At 50.3% G+C, this 18134-nt stretch overlaps 7 protein-coding genes across 7 annotated transcripts; 4 read left to right on the forward strand and 3 right to left on the reverse strand.

The window, feature by feature from the left end:
* Positions 1-1710: 1710 nt before the first annotated feature.
* Positions 1711-3486, reverse strand: BDQ94DRAFT_266 (WD domain protein). The gene has a single exon (XM_026775355.1). The coding sequence runs from the start codon at positions 3386-3388 to the stop codon at positions 1811-1813; it is 1578 nt and encodes a 525-aa protein (XP_026631978.1). The 5' UTR covers positions 3389-3486; the 3' UTR covers positions 1711-1810.
* A 97-nt stretch (positions 3487-3583) lies between these two features.
* BDQ94DRAFT_176763 (SAE2-domain-containing protein) lies at positions 3584-6187 on the forward strand (the record flags this gene model as incomplete). The annotated part of the gene is made up of 1 exon (XM_026772750.1): positions 3584-6187. One exon carries the CDS (start codon positions 3584-3586, stop codon positions 6053-6055), a length of 2472 nt encoding a protein of 823 aa, XP_026631979.1. The 3' UTR covers positions 6056-6187.
* Positions 6188-6325: 138 nt separating this feature from the next.
* Positions 6326-7914, forward strand: BDQ94DRAFT_132081 (peroxisomal membrane protein PEX16). The gene is made up of 4 exons (XM_026763981.1): positions 6326-6613; positions 6680-6715; positions 6793-7630; positions 7698-7914. The coding sequence occupies exons 1-4, from the start codon at positions 6460-6462 to the stop codon at positions 7819-7821; spliced, it is 1152 nt and encodes a 383-aa protein (XP_026631980.1). The 5' UTR covers positions 6326-6459; the 3' UTR covers positions 7822-7914.
* A 73-nt stretch (positions 7915-7987) lies between these two features.
* Positions 7988-9285, reverse strand: BDQ94DRAFT_132083 (ribonuclease H2 catalytic subunit RNH201). The gene has a single exon (XM_026763982.1). The coding sequence runs from the start codon at positions 9211-9213 to the stop codon at positions 8152-8154; it is 1062 nt and encodes a 353-aa protein (XP_026631981.1). The 5' UTR covers positions 9214-9285; the 3' UTR covers positions 7988-8151.
* A 136-nt stretch (positions 9286-9421) lies between these two features.
* Positions 9422-12018, forward strand: BDQ94DRAFT_283 (Cupin domain protein). Its single transcript, XM_026775404.1, has 5 exons — positions 9422-9676; positions 9807-9967; positions 10032-11237; positions 11291-11539; positions 11623-12018. The coding sequence occupies exons 1-5, from the start codon at positions 9612-9614 to the stop codon at positions 11835-11837; spliced, it is 1896 nt and encodes a 631-aa protein (XP_026631982.1). The 5' UTR covers positions 9422-9611; the 3' UTR covers positions 11838-12018.
* A 181-nt stretch (positions 12019-12199) lies between these two features.
* BDQ94DRAFT_164765 (TBCB family protein) lies at positions 12200-13368 on the reverse strand (the record flags this gene model as incomplete). The annotated part of the gene is made up of 3 exons (XM_026770118.1): positions 12200-12531; positions 12658-12877; positions 13099-13368. 3 exons carry the CDS (start codon positions 13366-13368, stop codon positions 12200-12202), a joined length of 822 nt encoding a protein of 273 aa, XP_026631983.1.
* Positions 13369-14061: 693 nt separating this feature from the next.
* BDQ94DRAFT_302 (tRNA (carboxymethyluridine(34)-5-O)-methyltransferase) lies at positions 14062-15566 on the forward strand. Its single transcript, XM_026775447.1, has 3 exons — positions 14062-14388; positions 14475-14599; positions 14823-15566. Exons 1-3 carry the CDS (start codon positions 14263-14265, stop codon positions 15313-15315), a joined length of 744 nt encoding a protein of 247 aa, XP_026631984.1. The 5' UTR covers positions 14062-14262; the 3' UTR covers positions 15316-15566.
* The last annotated feature ends 2568 nt before the right edge of the window (positions 15567-18134 follow it).

The following is an 18134-nucleotide window of genomic DNA, read 5'->3' on the forward strand; positions in this document are numbered from 1 at the left end:
AAGGTGCGGTTAGATAGAGTGGCTGATGATCAACGGAAAAAGGCGCAATGAAAATAGGCCAGTGAACGAGAAGGGATAGGGAGATTGGACACTAATGTAGAGGAGACAAGGTCGGGAGACATACCACCACAGTTGTAGCTATCGAGTTTAGTCAATAATGTTTACAACAAGAGGAAAATGGACAGTGCAAGTTAAGCATACCAGGTGGGAGTGCCCTTCTTGGGACAGTCACGGGCCTGTAGAGATTAGAACGTTGCCAAACCATGATTATAGGCACAACCCCAGAAAGAAAGAAAAAAAAAAAAAAGCTGACTGAGGATGCTCTGAGGAGACGATGGTGACAGGGAAAGGTTTACCTGGTGGGAAGCATCACCGCCTAAAATGAATGAAGATTTCTTGTTAGCTTTTCCGTACCAATCCAGAGATTCGCTTCGCCAGGGATGGTAACCACCGCGCTAAGACGACAGGATCATTCGCTATGAGAGAAATGGGGACGGATAGATGGTCATGGAAGGTCAAAAGATCTCAGCTTTTAACTGAGGACATAAAGCAAAACTCGGTGGATGATGGGAAATCATATCATGGTAATCAAGGAAACTTTTTTTTCCCTCTCTCGGCTGGAGCTGCGGGAATGGAGGCACACAAGGTGCATGACAGAATCGAAGGGCACAGGTTTGACCATCGACGGAACAGAGCGGGGGGAGGGACTCACAGTTGAAGCAGCCACGACCTCCAGCTTGGAAACTCATTGTGGATATAGGATGTAGGTGAAACTGGTAAAGAACTTTTGGAGTGAGGAGGTAAGAGAGAGAGAGAGAGAATGATGATGGCCAGGTGAGGGTTTGAGAGGGGGGTGGAAACTGGGCGATCAGAAATTTAGGTAGGGATTTCTTGCTAGCGCCGATAAATAATAGCCAGAAGGAAAAATAAATCAGATATGCGGACAGTCGGTGCGGGGGAGCGCTTCCCGTGGTTCCTGCAGGGCTTTAACGCCCGGGAGGCCGCAACACACAACAGCTGCCCGCTTCCAGACCTGGGTTTGATCCTGGCTTTTCGCGCCATACCCACACCCATGCTGTGCCCTTAAGCCAAGTCTTACTTAGCTTTTCCAGGTAGCGTTTAGCGATCGCCATTATGCCGTACATGTGGTGGCGATCGCAGCCGTCACAATGAGGAAGAAGAGAGGTCTTTGGCGAGGCCCTAAAAGACCTCGTGAGATTGGTACATACTCATGCTTTCCCCTCGCGACAACAAGGACGAAAGCAGACTGAACCTAGGCAACACGCTCATCAGACGCTGAAAGCCATTTCGCACCAGGTGCTTCATGATTTGATGCCTTTTAATTAGCAAGTGTTTGCGCAACCATTTTTCAAAGGGTAGAAGTGTGGACAAAGTGATGAGACAGCCCCTAGTAGGCCGCTCGCGTCGAACTGCAAATAACATCTAACATGACCGCGGGAGAAAGGGAGATAGGGGGAGGGAAACCGTCCTTCAGTTCGGGGCAGGATGATAGCGCTTTAAACTACGTCGTGACTCTTATGGCTCCCTCCCAAGGTCCTCTCCGGACCGGACACCTTGGTTGCACCTTGAGGTTTCCCATGTCGATCTAGAACGGCTTGTGCTTACTCCTCGGTTTCCTCATTTTTCTGCTTGCTGTTGCCATGAATAGCTCTTCTTGAACAGGCGTTGGACAGTTTATTGGCGACATAGTCAGACCTTTCGATAGCAAATGGCTCGCAAAGGCTTTTCTGACCAAGCATGCACACTAATCTATGGTATCTATATATTGTTTCATTACAAATTTTGTATTTCACGTGAAGTCATATAATTCGAGCATCTGCGTCCCAGCTTCCTTTTCGCGAAGCAGAAGGACTCGCTCATCGTCGAAGCCAATACAATTGTGCATCCTCGTTGACCTGTAGCTATTGTCCACCGAGCTTGATCGGGCCGCGTTGAGTTGACCGTGAGAAGACTCCGACACTAAGTCAAGGCTATCAGGTCGTTGATCTGCCCTGTTTCCCGGGCTGACTCGGATGCTATTCCCATCCTTTAACGCCTTGTGCCCTCCGAGCGAAGAAACCAAAGATTCAAGTTCCCATATTCTGATGTCGTCTCCTCTAGAGCTCACCGAAACTGCCTTACCACGATCGCTAACCTGCACGGCTGAGACTGACGATGTATGGCCCCAGAGACGCTGGCAGCTTGTCACAGAAAGGCTTGTCGAAGTGGAGACCACAAGGTACAGAGTCAAGGTATTGTCCGCGTGCGACGTCAAAAGGTAAGGATGAGAATAGGACACCGAGGTTGGTGGCTCACAGTGTGATATTGAAGGTCCGGATGGCCTGAAATTTAGCTCATTTCCGGAGCCTACCACATGTGTGGTGCGATAGTCCCTTTTTGACCGGCTGCGAGATGTTGGGGACACAATCCCGTATTGGCAGTCGACTGTGGTAGCAAGCCGAGAACTCAGCTGCTGACCATCCAAGCCGAATTGCAGTTCTTGAATACCTAGCGACCAGCCGCAGCCTATATGGTAAAAACTGTACACTATAGCCGCTACTATCTTGGGACCCGCAGCGCGGATAGATAGAGATAATGGCTCCAATATACTGTCCGCCTTGAGAGTAGTCAGTAGCTGTGGGGTTAAAGAAGAACCGTCCTCGTCTGTGATTGTTTCATACAGAGATAGAACCTTGTGTTGAGAGACTAAAAGGAGGAAAGGGGAGCACAAGGCCATTGCCGTGATGGCTTCACCGGTGCATTCAACGTAGGAAAAGCGCGTTTCAATCCAGAAAGTTGTTGTGTCTAGAGTATAGACACCGAGACGGCCATCCTCAAAACCAACTGTGACATCTATTAAGCTCTGCTGTGGACCGCTCGTTGCAGCCGCCATTGCTGTAGGAGCGGGTAACGATCGCGACGGCGATTTTGTCAAAGGAGACCTTGCTAGGCATTGTCCAGGCTTCTCGGCGGCCCAAGCTCTTAGGCCGTGATCTAAATCTGCTGTAAGCACGATACCAGCACAAAAGGTTACTAGCATCTGTCGACGAAGTGGTTGTTGAAACTCGATCTCTGTGACCCGACAGACTCCCTTTGACCAGTTGTGTCTGAGACGATACTGTCGCTTCCAATTCGTGGCTACTCCTTCCTTTGCCAGGTGACTGTGGTCAAGCCAGGTAGACACTCTAGGCGAATACTCGATTTCAGATCGGGATAAGTGTGCACGCTTAGCATTTGGTAACCGACGCGCTCGAGGCCGTACCCATCGAGAATAATACTGCCTTTTCCAGAGCTCCGAATCTCCAGCTAAGACATGGAACCGACGCGAGAGTCTATGTGGGGAGAAGTAATGAGCTTTGAAGCCGGCACTCTGAACTGAGGAGGACATACTGTTGGCAGACTAGCAGAGCGGGGAGAGGAAGAAAAGACAGTATATGAAGTAGGAGCTCGTCACTTAGTGTGGATATGTGATCGAGATGGCCGCTGGGGGTCATGCGGAGACGCTTTGGCGGAGGGAGAACTTCAACATTGCGCCTCTTTGGCATTCTGAGATTGAGAAGGCAATGCTGGGGTAAAGGCATTCATGAAACTCGGCACAACTGACTGCACAAGCCAGTGCTTGCTGGATGAACGCACTCTTGAGAGGGAGAGTACCACTTCCTATGCGCCTGATAATGTCAGGCCGGAGGCTTATCTGAGAGTGATTGATACGGTACTTATGGTGGACCGATGTCTCGAACGATACGGTACGTGCCGAGGTATTAGAGCGGTCCTCCGTGCTCCATACAACCGGGGAACTACTAGTATTACTGCGGGTATCTATCTAGTATACGCGTCAAAGTCGCGTGTCATAGCCGCCCTATGCTACTCCGTACCTCGGGGAGACCTCCCTGTATGTGAGCATAAGCTTGGATCAATGGAGGTCCTTAAACAGCTCCAAGCTTCTGTTACCCAAGCCTTTGGCGATTATTTCAAAGATGCCTACGAAATCATTCAACAAGAACTTGCTCTTCGAGACGCGAAGGTGCAGGCGGCCGAGGAGAGGGTTAGAGCTGCAGATGAAGCACGAAAAAGAACGGATGCTGAAATGGCCGCCTTGAAGGATGAGGTTACTCTCCTACGGAACGAGCTACGTCTCGGGGATGTTGGCTTCACTGAAGACCAAGTTACTGCTCAGAAGTCCCTCGAACTGGAGGCAACGTACGCGCCGCATCGTGCTATAGATCGTATATGTGCCAATCGCATGGACTCCGAGGGCTTCAGCTCTACTGAGATAACGCCTGTGAGGGATCTGTATGTCGCGCTCTACAGAGAAGCTCAGACGCTTATGAAAGCCTCTGGCGAACTTCGAAAACAAGTCAAACGTCACAAAAAAAAGTTGATGCATTGGAGAAAGAGCCTCGACCGCGACAACTTCACCTTGGTACTCGATGGGAAAGCAGTTGAATTTCAGCGGGCTAAGACAAACGGCTGTGAAGAACATTCAAGCTTGTTCACTGATTTATCAACATCTACTCCACTAAAATCTTCAGAATCGGCCATTCATCCAGTTTTACGAGGAGCTTCCGCCCCTATTTTGCATACTTTAGGAGTAGGTGCTTATGATAGATCTTCAAATGACGACGAGCGAAGGGAGCCGGCTGCAGCTCAGAGTGCAACTGCTCCGGCCGCAACTATCAAACGGAAACGTTCAGCATCACAACCGCCTCATCAGATATCCCCAGCAATTCATGACCATGTCATTATCCATAATTACAGTGGCCCAAGCCAGCCTATTTCAATCAAAGAGGAGAGCTTATCATCCAGCCCTTCGGGGAGGCCATTGTCTAGTTGCGAGGCTATTGGAACCCAGGACCTAGATGAGGTTGGTGTCATGGTTGAAACGCCAACTAAGAGAAAGAAGTATAAGGGAATTAGCTCCCAGCGAGCGGCTTCACCAGCGATTGAAACCAGATGCAAAGACCTGCCCCCAGCAACAGTTGATTCATTTTCGAGACGAGCCACGGTACTGCAATCAGTCGATGGCAACACGAGCACCAATAGATATGACCAACAGTTAGGCACAGCAGCCGCGAAGGGGTCAAAACCAAGACCTAAATACCCCATCTCGGCGATGGCTGAGGATGGCGAAGAGAATGACGCGGAAGCCGCTACACCAAATCGATTTGACACGTCGGCATCTGAAGCTAGGACGCCACGTTCAGATCCAGGCAAGGAAGGCCAATCTGCCGTACAGCGACTGGAGGGGCTTCTTGAAGGACCGGTACCTGCGAAGCAACAACTCCAGCCCAAAAGTACAATTAGCGAATTTACAAGGGGTCGCACAGTGCAAAGCTCCCCCTCTTCTGTTGGACGACCTTTGTCACATATATCCGAAAATAGCAGGAGAATACAGGCAAATGCTAAGTCAGAAAATATGCAGGGGGGTTCGAAACTTGATACTCAACATGACACCACTCAGGCCACCTCGTCTTCGGGCAGCGAAGCACAACGGATAGAGGAGAACGCCACGCGTATACAATATAGAGCTTTGCCGCTGCATTGTCTCGAACTCAGCCATTTCAAAATTAATCCAAATTATAATCAAGGGGTAGATTTTGCATTTAGCAGTGTCATCCGCACCACGGACGAGCGCAAGTGTGCAAAGGGTTGTATGCGCCCTGGCTGCTGCGGAGGCAAGTTCAATGCCATGGCACGCCTGGGCGGTCTTCCGACGAACGCAACCTCTAACAAGGACAGAGAACAGGAAGAGCGGAAGATTCTGGAGGACTATTTGGGAGAAGAAAGACATATACTCGATAAACTAAGCACAGAGGATCGGGAGAGCCTTCTGCAAGAGGCGAGCGCCAGGCTTATTGCCAATCGATTTGGGAAGCATAGGCATCACCACCAGCGATCGGGATCGCCACCTGGATACTGGCGCACAGATATGCCCGATACACAGGAATTGCAGCGTGATCATGAGGAGGCAAGGGAAATTGAAAGGGAGAAGGTGCGACACCGATATCGAGAGGCAATGCGCCCGGGTGGTCTCTGGAAGTTTGCAGATGAATGAAAACAGTGTAATTAAGGGCTGCGCTTTGGTTTACAGGGGAGCTTCTGAAAAAGCTGGCTAGGCAGTAAATAGATGCCGGGGTTTCCCCTACAGTGGCTTCCAATAAGTCTAAACATTGCCGTTTGTTTGTCCAAGTCACTGTCTATTAAACATTGTATTGTACTATGTATTGCATTTCTTGGCAAGCTCCCGACACGTGCCTTAGCCGCTACCGTGGTGCCTACCTCGGCCTACCTCTCCTTACCCACCCGTAACTAGCTTACGCCGTAGATAAAGTGGTTCTCCCAGCCCAGCTGATACGACTGGGAACGCTTGTTGGGACCTAGAGTCATTTCTTTGCCTGACACTTCTTGATACTGAAAACATCAAGCTTACCCCTATCTTTGCATGGTTTTCGCTTGAATATGGAATCCTCATGGCGTGCCCAAAATCCGATACCTGCCGCACTGTTGCAACCCTCCAAATGGCTCCCACTGTACGAGGAGTTCGTGACGAAGAATGCTAGCTCTGTGAGCCAAGTAGAGTCCGCGTTGAGGTCTCTAACATACATCATCCCGGGTTAGTGCATGAAGCTTGAAGTACAGGAATTTGGTCGAGGAAATGAAAGGCTGAAACCGTGTGCAGGGAGATACCGAGATTCGGAGATAAGCTCAGAGTGCGGTACGTTATTCAAGTGTTTCTAATGGTGATCTTCTAGACAAGGAAGCCATTCGCTTGATTCTGACTTCTGTGAAAAGTGCATTCAGGGGTACAGCTTCTGTCACTCTACCATGACTCTCTGGTTTCGCGAGTCATTTCTAGGTTACCGTCAACAATCCCGCGGCCTACACCATCACCTCATGCGCGCTACACGAAGTATTGGACCTCCCACTCTTCACTGTATCAGAGAATCGCCCTCGCATTACAGATGATCCAATATACAGAACTGCTGTGGGAGATGGCGGCTCGGCGTCGTGGTGAGAAGGTGCGCTGGCGTGTCGTCGTATTAATCGAAGCCGCTAAGGCGATCTGTCGCCTGTTACTCCTTCGTCTCACCAACTCTAGACCATTGGTCAGCCCTCCACTTCCTGAGCGGGAAGTAGATCCCAGATCGCTGGAAGAAGAGGACAGTAGCGACTGGAATGGCATGCAGACCCCTATTAGCGAACGGTCGTCGGATCTGTGCTGGACTATGCCTCGCACAGGGCTGTCGCTTCCTTCTCTGCCTAATGTGGATGACCTTTCAAACTACTTGATATCCAAAGTTCTTACGGCCGACGATATCAAGCCACCGAAAATGCTGTTGCACCGAGTCACTGGCCAGGGCCAGTTTGCTGAGATTCTATACATCCTCCGACCAGTAGTTTATGCGCTCATGCTGCAACGATACTGCAAAGACAGGCGGAGTTGGAAACCCTGGCTTATCGGTTTTGGCATGGAGTATGGCTGTCGACAACTAGCCAAAGCTGATCTTCGCGAAAGAGTCGCAGGCGGCCTTCGGGGATTGACCGGGCTGGAGCGGGAGGAACTAAGGAAGAGAGGCTGGGCGATGGGTTGGTGGTTTATGCGCGGGGCTTTCTATGAGAATATTACCAAGTATGGCACTCTAGCCCTTCCCAAACTACTGATAAGGAGTTAAAGTATTGTACTAACTTTTACATAGATCCTGGTTGAAAGGGTTGACCGGCAAAATGAGGGGCAAACCTCTGCTTGATTTGGTAGGCAGTGTCATTGAGGATTACGAGTATCTCTGGGACAACTACTACTTCTCGACTACAACACTGTGATGTTCGCTGTGTCCTGCCAGCGTCAGATGTTTCTGCCATCTTTGCTAGCATTTTGCTTTACCTCGGAAGCCTCCTGTGCCTCACACAGCCGTCTTCTCGTACCTAATTTAGATACCCAATGACTTATCATCCCCAAGCTATCCCTTTTAATGTTACGAAACGCTATATTCTGTCTGTTTCAACTTGCACATTAGTGCAAAATGACACATCAGGTTCATATGCTTCCACTGAATTCAAGGGCATTCACACTGCAAAAGAAAGTGGGTATCATTTGGTCATTATTCCGTCAACTCTGCATCTGCGCTTGATAAAGGATAAACTCATGTTTGGCTAAGAGAGGACCTCTGTGGACCTTGCCCCGTACCATTCCAGCAACTCATGCTGAGCTTTTGTAGTGTTACTGGTCGAAGATAAGAGGAAGTCCCTGAGCTGCGTATTTTCTTCTTCTTCTCCAGGCCAATCGACCTTTGGCCTTCCCTTCAACTCGAGCAACTCTTTTGCGGTGCCCCAACTGAATCGGCATTCGTTGCCCCATCCGAAAATCGGATCCATGTTTTTCTTTAACCAATTGGCACACTTTGAATCAGAGGGATAGCCGCTTCCCCAACTCTGCGGCACCACCGCCCTCGGTGAATCTTCCGCATGGGTGTCTTCGTATATAGCTTGATGACAGAGATCTAATGCGACGTCTCTGGTGACTTTGGCAGCAACACTTGCAGCACTCACGCACGGATATAACGAGTCGGCCTTCTTCGCCACGGTGATTCTGAGTGATGGAAATATCTTCTCGAGTTTCTGTTGGTAGGTTGCGGGGTTCCCAATCGTATCGATGTAGACCTCTCGCACGTCCATGTTGCGATCTTCAATGATTCCACGGATGAGTTCAATGGTAGCATCCATTGCTTGCGCATTCAGGTTATAAGCTCCCGTTCCAGGCCGCATCATACCGGACGAGATGTCACGCGCTGATAGTAGCTTCACGGCCCATCCGCAGGATTCGTGTAAGGGATTTCCCGGGGTACATAGTAGCTTCATGAGATTAGCGCGTACGCCGGGAGTGAGGACTTTGCTGTCGTTGAAGCTGTAGTCACGAGTCAAGAGGGTATGGTGCAGATCTTGGGGCAAGTAGAAGGCGCTGTAGACCATGGGGCCTAGAACTGGACCGCGTCCGGCCTCGTCTACACCCAAGATAAGGTAATTTGGTGAAGAGTTCGTAGTAGGTTCATTAACTTTGGAGGTTGCAATGACGGGAGGACAGGGTGAATAGTAAGAATAGGACTCCCCGGCGAAAAGCCGAGAGTGATCTATACTTGGAGGGATGAAGAGGCCTGTTGCAGTAGTGGGAGACTCCCCCTGGAGAGGGGCAGTGGAGATGCCTGCAGATTCGCCCATACTTCTATTGGTTTCAGACGGGAGTTGCGATCACGACAAGCGAGAAAAGGAAGGAAGGGTGTAGTCGGGGAGTGCAACTAAAGATGAATGTTGAAAGTGAAAGATGGACGCGTCCCAAACGGTTCCGGACTAGCGGCGCTTCCGCGCGTGTTTGTTCGCCGCCCTCACGGATTCCAACTCCCCTCCGCAGCATTCATTCGCCATCCCCAAGACCTGGGATTTTCTTTCCCCTCTCCGTTAAATTGCAACTACGGTGAACTCCTACAGTCGCCTACTTACGTTTGGCACGGCAGATTCCCCGCGCATCCAGCCCGGTCCGTACGCGTCTTTACCACCACTGGACCCCTCTCGTTGCCTCCCTCAAAGCTGCCGCATACAGCTCCCGAATCTTCGGAACAATGGCTCCCCGGGGCCCTGCGAAGGCTCGCGAGTATGATTATGCCAATGTCGGCAAAGCTGGAAGGTCGGTATCATCGATGCCATGTCTCATTGATCGCCCCTGTTTAGTATTTTTTTTTTCCTATCCCCTGCTCCCATTCCAGTCGCTTCCATCCATTATAATCTCGGGAGACTGATGCAGGCGACTTTCACAGGCGCACCGGGTTAATGTTGAAGGAAGGGAAACGTGATGAATATGGAATGGAAGAAGTTGATGGTATATTCTCTTCGCCCGAGACGTCGCCCGTAAAAGAGAATGGCTTCAGTGACCGAGCTGAGGATTCTACTGGTTCGGATGGCATGTCTATAGACGAAGGTGCGTTCGTGTCACAGCTCGCCATCATTTTGGCTATATACTAACGCTGATATTTATTGGGCAGGAAATGGTCCGAACCCCACCGATTTTCTCAAAAGCAGACGAAGCTCTTACTTCCCGCCTCCTGTTGCGCGCTCTCCTATGAAGACCGGGCTGACTGGCTCACCTCGGAGAACTCCCGGCTTGCGATCCTCCCAAAGTCCGCAACGCGAACAACCGTCTTCCAGTCCCTCAGACGGGAAGGGTCTGGGAAGTGCAAGGGGGGAATCACGACGAGATGTATCTCCACTTACTAGTCGTTCCATCAATGCGCCACCAGTCCTGAACCACGTCAATGGTGCACGGAACAACAAACTTAATGCTGAACCAACAGAGGAGCCTATGGACTCCGGCTTTTCCGATAGCGATGCTGAGAATCAGCTAAACACAGACGAGAACGGGCATTCATTTGTACAGACACACGACGACTTCGTTGACAGCTTCACTGCAGGCGATGACGCATTGACGGACGACCATGCAGATGAACAAGACGACACTGGCGCCGACCTGGACTCGCCGGTAACCGTGTCAGAATCCCGCAGCAGGAGAGGACAGGCCAAACCCGTTCCAAGGGTTGTTAGAGGTGTGAAAGGCGCAAGGGCCGGAGCATCCACGGCCGCGCAGGAGCATGAGATTGAGGAAGAACAGCCGGCACAAAAACGCAAACGTCCGGGGAGGCCGCCGCGAACGCAACGCAAGTCTAGCAATGAAGTGGAGAAAGAACGGCCGTCGAAAAGGCCTAGGGTATCGGACAAAGCTGATAAAAACCCAAGTCCTTCAGGCAATGCAGAGCTGGACAAAGTGGTGGAGAACTATGTCAATCGCACAGGGCCATTGAAGGGTCGGAGTCTATATATCCTGAAGCGCGAAGTACCTTCCGAAGGCGCTGCCACCCATACACGATCCGGGCGTGTTTCTGTAAGACCTCTTGCATACTGGCGAAATGAACGATGTGTCTATGGCGATGGTGAAGCTGTGGAGGGCCAGCGGTATCCGCTATCAACCATCAAGGAGATTATTCGCACGGAAGAACTCGAACCGGAGAAACCGAAATCGAATAAGCGCCGCCCTAATAAGAAGTCCAAATCAAGGAAGGGTAAAAACGACGATTCCTCGGATGAAGAAGACGGATATGTTGATCCTTGGGAGAAGGAAAGCGGGATTCTGCATGGCTATATCAGGAGGTGGGACGAGGAAGCCCAGGCAGTTGGTGAAGAAGAGGACATCGTTGGTATGTACTGTCCTTTGACTATGGTTGTCGTGTGCTAACGCATTCGCTTGTAGACCTTGCGTACGCCCCTGCTGGGATGGAGACAAGGAGTGTCAAGGACTCCTCGTGGCGGTTCGCCAAACTTCTCAGTTCGCCTTTCTTGGGCTCTGGGATCGTGGAACTGCCGCCTGGAGGAGTAAAGAAGCCCAAGAATTCCAAGAAGATGCACATGGTTTTCTACATCTGCCAGGGTCGGGTTCAAGTAGACATCTCCGGTGTTCGTTTCAGTGCCGGCAAAGGGTGTGTCTTCCAGGTACCGAGAGGTGAGTGAGCTCCGTATACACCTTCCCTTGACAAGATGGGAGACGTGGCCCCGTACCAATGGACGTTCTAATTGAGTTTGCAGGCAACTATTACAGTTTTGCCAATACGCAGAATAAGGATGCCCGGCTGTTCTTCACTCAAGGCTGCGTCCCGGTGGAGAACGACGACTCTGCTCCCGGGTCGGCGACCAAACCCGGTGCCATGGATGGGGACTCCAGCACCCCGACTGGCCGTCCGACCGGCGTAAAAGGCCGACCGAAGGGCAAACAGAAAGCAGGCGGACGTAAGGCAACGTGATCTCGTATGAAACGTTGTGTCCGGGTTTGCTCTATACGTCTCCTATCATCTTGAAACGCTCACCACCTATATCCTGCCCAGCACCGGGCTTTGACCTCTGGATTAGCGCTACTTACGTGAAATTGTTGGGATGGAAGTCTGCTTACGTCCTCAAGGCTTCGTCCCCCATCCTTTTCTTCTCCCGTGTTCTTTTCTTATTTTCTCCTTTTTTTTTTGCGGATAGTGGGTTATCATTGAACAAGAGGGCATGAGCTGTAGATTTATCGGAGTAACTTGAGGAGGATTAGGAGTACATTGTAGCAGGCTTTGCTTTCTTTTGTGTTATTCCGTGTGTTCATACTTGACGCTTTGGAAGAAATGTATCAAATCTCCTCCATGATTTCATCATCCAGGTCATCCAACTCCAACGGCGGGAAGTCTCCTACCTCGACTTTCTCAGGCTTCACGAAAACACCAGTCTTATTCGGGCAGGTGAAGAACCTTTGGCCGCCTACGCTGCCATCGTTCTTCCCCAACGGCTCATCAAGCTCAATGCCAACCCAGATAGGGAGAGCCTCGGAATCTAATTGCACCTTCTTGGGGTCCACGCCCGGGAAAGGGATCGTAGGCACTGGACCAACAAACCGAATCGTTCCTCGTCGGATATGAGGCGGGGACGAGGGCAAGACGATAGCACGTTTATCAATAGCAATACCTAGATACGTACAATCATTAGGATTCTTCTGCTTCAAACCCCAGGACTGATCCTTTTCGAATCGAAAGTTCGCGGACCCAACTCCCCCGACCCGGGTAACAAGGTCGAGGATATCTTGTTACTCACCTCTTTGTTGAATCTCCGCCGCATCTCTCTCTGATTGCTGGCGGATCGACTCTTCGGGGGTTAGAGCGTTTGGATCGAACCGGCCAAGTTTTTGGTTCTTCTTCCATGCTAGGACGGAGTTCGAGAGTGATTCGTAGGTGGATGTAGGAAGGACGTATTTCTCGACGGATGATAGGTCGGTGAAATTTGGCCGGGCTGATTGAGGCCGAGTGTCGTGGACCTAGGTTGAGACATGAGTATAGGCTCATGGTATGAACCGGCAATCCTGGTTGAGATGTGTCTCCGAGTGGAACAAAAGGAAACCAAGGTCTTAAAGAAGCAAGACATGGATTCGTTGAGCGGATGACAATCAAAACCGATCTTTAAGCAGTAACTATAATCCCAGAGGCTGGGAAAGCCGAGGATGCCGGAAATTGAGATGAACAGAAGAACAAGACCTACCTCAATCTCACAACCTTTCATCAAACCCCAATCCCCAATGATGGAGTCGTCACCTTCAACCCATTGGTCAGGACGGCCCGGGGACTTGAGAAGCAGCCGCTGGCTACCGGGAGGTACGCCAGTCATGGTCTCCAGCTTGCCTTTGAGCTGCGAGACGCTCCATGTGGGAGTGATACGACGCTCTGTTAGCAAGCGTGGCTCGGCAGTGGAGCTTGCCATGGGCGTGGTAATGGCGACAGAAATGTCCGCCGGTGTAGGTTGAAACGCCATGGTTTTGGAGCAATCCTAAGCTAGCAAGCGTGGCTGAGATAGAAGAGATATTGTGGAATCTGGACTGCTTTTAGAGCTCAACGATCTACTGCGTTGTCTCCGTCCGCGATTGCAATCCGGGGGGACTTGATTCTTTTCTATCTTCACGCATTAGATAAAGTAGTGCCAAAAAGGGATGTTCGAAAGATGAAATAAGAAGACATAAATGAACTTGGAACCCTCAGTGAATTGCAAGTAATGTTCAGGGTCAGGCTATACATCAATCATATATTTTGAGCTGCCCCGCGAGGGGCTTCCATTATAGGAAAATGTACAGAATTGGGAGGGGCCACAGGTGGGATTCCTCTGAAAGGGGGGATTATGATACTGACCAGATCAGGACGCTTTCACTGATGGAGGAAGCTAGAAGTAAGCTTGAAGCAATGGGTGGTGATATCAACGCCGAGAAGAATTGACAAGCAAGGGAATTGCTACTAGTCTCCATGTTCCTGATAAATCATGGAGATGTTTGCTTCCTTTGATGCCAAACCGCCAATGAGCACGTGGTGTACGGTATTCGATTACCTGATGATTAATATTACATACAGTATCTCCTAGAAATTACCGATACCATACAGCATACACAGAGCGAGATGACGTCTTGTGTGTAGAAAATCGGCCCCTCCTCCAAACATCCAATTTTATTCCGTTTCTTTGCACGTTTTCAGCTCGCGATCATTCAATCTACTTCTACATCGCGCTGCAGTTCAGAGGTTCGAGTTGTTTCTTAGGCTACGGCGGGGTGCGATAATCTAGAGAACGACCCCCAAAGTATCGTAGGAACACAGTTAATCTCTATCGTGGGAGGGGTCTCCTGAGGATCAGTGTGGGAAACCAAGAGAGAAAACAACCACGATGGCTGCCCCGAATGTTCCGGCCCTGGCAAACGTCCCCTCGGACGATCAGGAAGCGTACGAAGAGAAGAATGTTCATGAAGTGTACCAACAAATTGCCAGTCATTTTTCCTCCACTCGTTACAAGGTACTACTGCTTCTCACTCCGCCGAATTCAACCCCTCCTCGATAATTCAATTGCGACCTCGGAATTCTCTGTTAACCCTTCAACAGCCTTGGCCCATTGTGGAACAGTTTCTCAGAGGTTTAGAGCCCGGTTCCGTTGGTTTGGATGTGGGATGCGGCAATGGGAAGTATTTGGCCGTGAACCGTGAGGTCTTTATTGTTGCTTCCGATAGGTATGTTTCTCTCCCTTGCACTCCCGGCCATGGAATATTTCGTCTCGTCTTGGCTATTGGCTTTCAATTTCAGTTTTGTTTCTTTCTATATACTGTATTTCGTATATGGGTATTCTCATGTCATTCCTGTCCAAAAGATAAAAAAAAGAAACCTCCCCCCCTCTGTCGTTGTGCGCAGGCATTCACCTTCCATTGTATTTCAAAGCTGATCATTCCATACCAGATCCGCGAATTTGGCTCAAATTGCGCAAAAGCATCAGCCACACTCAACCATCATAGCCGATATTCTCCACCTCCCACATCCGGATTCTTTCTTCGACTTCGCCATTTCAATTGCCGTTATCCACCACCTTTCCACTCCTGATCGAAGGGTCCAAGCTATTCGTGAAATCCTGCGCACGCTAAAACCTGCCACCAAAAAATCTCCGGGTGGGAGAGCGCTGATCTATGCTTGGGCCCTGGAACAGAAAAACAGCCGTCGAGGTTGGGACAAAGGTGATCCGCAAGATATAATGGTCCCCTGGGTCATGAAGGGAACCTCTTCCGCGGACGCTCCTTCCGACGAGCCAAAGGTATTCCATCGGTATTACCACCTTTATGAGGAGTCGGAGCTCGAGCAGGATATCAACAAGGCGGGAGGTCATGTCCTGGAGTCGGGATATGAAAAAGACAACTGGTGGGCGATCGCAGCACGGACAAACTCGGAATCATCATGAGATACATGATTGCAGTGGGATCATCGAGAGCCAGCCTCGAAGCCCGTCATCCACATCTGCATAGCACTCACGACAGGAACGACGATACGAGCATTGGGCTCGTCAAATTGAGGCCTCCTCTCGAAGGTGCCCTTTCATGTGTAGCAAGATCAAAGCCAGATGAGGATAATGAAAAACGCGCACACACGCACTCGGAAGAGCTCTTGTATGACAAGCCTCCCATGAGTGAAGAAGATATACCTCCAACCAGCGCTATGCAATTCGTAATAACGCAAAACACACAGGCATAGACATCGTTTTCTTCATGCCCTCTACGGGAGGGTTCGAGGGGGAAGACCGAGGTTGGGTCCAAGATGGCTACTGTGACCACCCAGATCCAAGGGTCGCCCCAATCTATAAGGTTCGCGAGGGGCCGGAAAAGTTGGGTGCGGTGCAAATGCAGGCACTCCAGCGGTAAGCTCTTCCACGGAAGGAAGTTGGGGGGGAGGGGGGATCGGACGGGATGTCGATCCTTTTCTTGGTCGAGATAGAGACGTGCTGGCTCTGCGAGTTCGGGGCGCTGGCGGATCTATGGCAGTACTTGATAATGAGAACGGGACTACTCCCGCTCGACGCGCCATTTCCTGTTCTCCCAGTTGCCAGTGCATGGCTTCTGCAGCCCTCCACGGAATGGCCATCTCTTCTGCTACCTTTGACCACATCTCTGCTTTGAACCTGCAATGACAATCAACAACCGTCTTTTAATGATCTCGAGGCGCCGCCTCGCTATCGCATAGAACATACCTTTCGTATAACCTTGCAAGTTTGTTCTTTTTATCCTCATCCCACTCACTTCTGCGTTCCAAGTAATTCTGATAGTGTAGACGGCAACTGATGGCACTTCGGCCAGGAAGCCGTTTACTAATATCCTCCCATTTCATACCGCTTCCTCGTAGCTCGATGATAAGGGCATCCTCCTCCGGGGACCACTTGGATTGCTTTTTAGCCGGCGACTCTGCAGTGTGGGCAGGTTGAAGGCGCTTGGCAGGCACCGTAGCCGGAATTTTAGACGTAAGCTGGGGCACTGGGGGGACCGAGGACAACGATGCTGGAGCAGCTACTGGCAACGCAGGTGCTACCGAGGGCGGCGGGATTGCGCTGGGTGGGTAGCCAGGCGCTGTCGTCACCGAGGCGGCTTCCTCTTCATCCTGGGGCTTCAGCAGCAGTGAGATATCCACTTTGGCGGGAGGAGGTAAGATAGCGTGATTTTGTAACGCAATCATATGCGCGGTTCGCAGCGGAAAATTCCTTTCTCAAGTAAAGATATGTGTAGCAGAGAGCACCATATGCTAAGATGTATAGAAAATGATAGCTCAGAAGCCCAGTCTGACTAGATGCAGAGATGGAACGACCTGGGAGGGGGAAGAAGTTGTAGGATAACGAGAAGATGAAAGAGATCAAGAATATATCCACCGAAGATAGAAGCGAGAAAGCCCGGGTTACCGAAGACGTCCCAACCAGTGAGACGAATTAGTACCCTTGTTGGTACTTCTTCTGTTTTCCCCCCAAGAAAATCCACTAGTTAGTGGCGAGTGTATTGGTGGCACTGCGGCAGTGTCGATAGGGCAAAAGAAGAGAGACCGCCAATTAATCTCCGAAACTCTTGGAGTGGATGTGCGAGGGGGAGATGGATGGAAAGCAAAAAGCGATAATGCAGACAAGAGTATACGTCTGGCGAAAGTCACATATAATGACGGGGTGTTCAGGACGGAGAAAAAGTTGATATGTCCGATAGGTGTCGAGCCGATGGCGTCAAGTTGAGGTCGAACGAAATATAGTAAGGATCAGAATATGGTAGTGTTTGAACAGTCGAGAATACTTCTGGGGCTGAAGAATATACTAGGAGCAGCAGTGGGCACCAGTTAAGTATAAGCAAGATTGTCAAATAGGGTGGGATAGCAACGAGGGTAAATGGAAGAAGAGGTAGAGAAGTTGAAGACGGGAGGGAAAAGAGAGTTAGGGAAAGGGAGAAAGGGCCAGACGAGACAGATGAAACGTCTGGAGATGCATAAGAAGAAAGATCATCGGGGACCGTTGACAGCTGGTTGGCGCAGCAAATAAGAAGCTCAGCAGTAATAATGCTGCTATGGGGAGGGTAAAAGAAGCTAACGAAGAGGCGAGGCCAGGGCCAGTGGGTTCGAGAAACCGTTTAATAAATAAAGATTATTTACTAGAGATCATTAGTGAGCCGTCGTTATTATTCCTGATTATTTTTATTTTATTTTATTTAACTCATTCATTTTTCCTTTTTTTTATCACTTCTTCCTAGTTATTCTATTCTGTTTTCTTGTTCTGTTCCAATTTCATTTGCCCCTCGAGGAAAAGCCGTTATTCCTCCCCCCCCTCCCTCTCTCCTCCTCCCAACTCACTGCCTTTAGTCCAATAAAAAGTCAGTCAGAAACGGTTAAGGTCCACGCCCAGCCGTCAAGTCATAAAGGGAAGAGTATCAGAGACTACGGTACTTCCATTAGTGGGATCTGAAGTAACCTATCTATCTATCTGGTACATTGGCTTGAGTCCTGTCTGTAAGTGCATATGTTGACAGGAAGAGCGGAAGAAAAGCAAAGCAGGAGGGAGGGAATGAAGAAAACATGAAAGAAATACAATAAAAATGAATTGAAATTAATCAACTCTGATCATCATGATAATGAAATGATGAGATTCATCTTCCCTCAACAATAATCCCACACCCCCCCCCCCCCCCCCCCCCCCCCCCCCCCCCCCCCCCCCCCCCCCCCCCCCCCCCCCCCCCCCCCCCCCCCCCCCCCCCCCCCCCCCCC

This window comes from Aspergillus welwitschiae (assembly GCF_003344945.1).
Source record: "Aspergillus welwitschiae strain CBS 139.54b unplaced genomic scaffold BDQ94scaffold_1, whole genome shotgun sequence".
NCBI classification, from domain to species: domain Eukaryota; kingdom Fungi; phylum Ascomycota; class Eurotiomycetes; order Eurotiales; family Aspergillaceae; genus Aspergillus; species Aspergillus welwitschiae.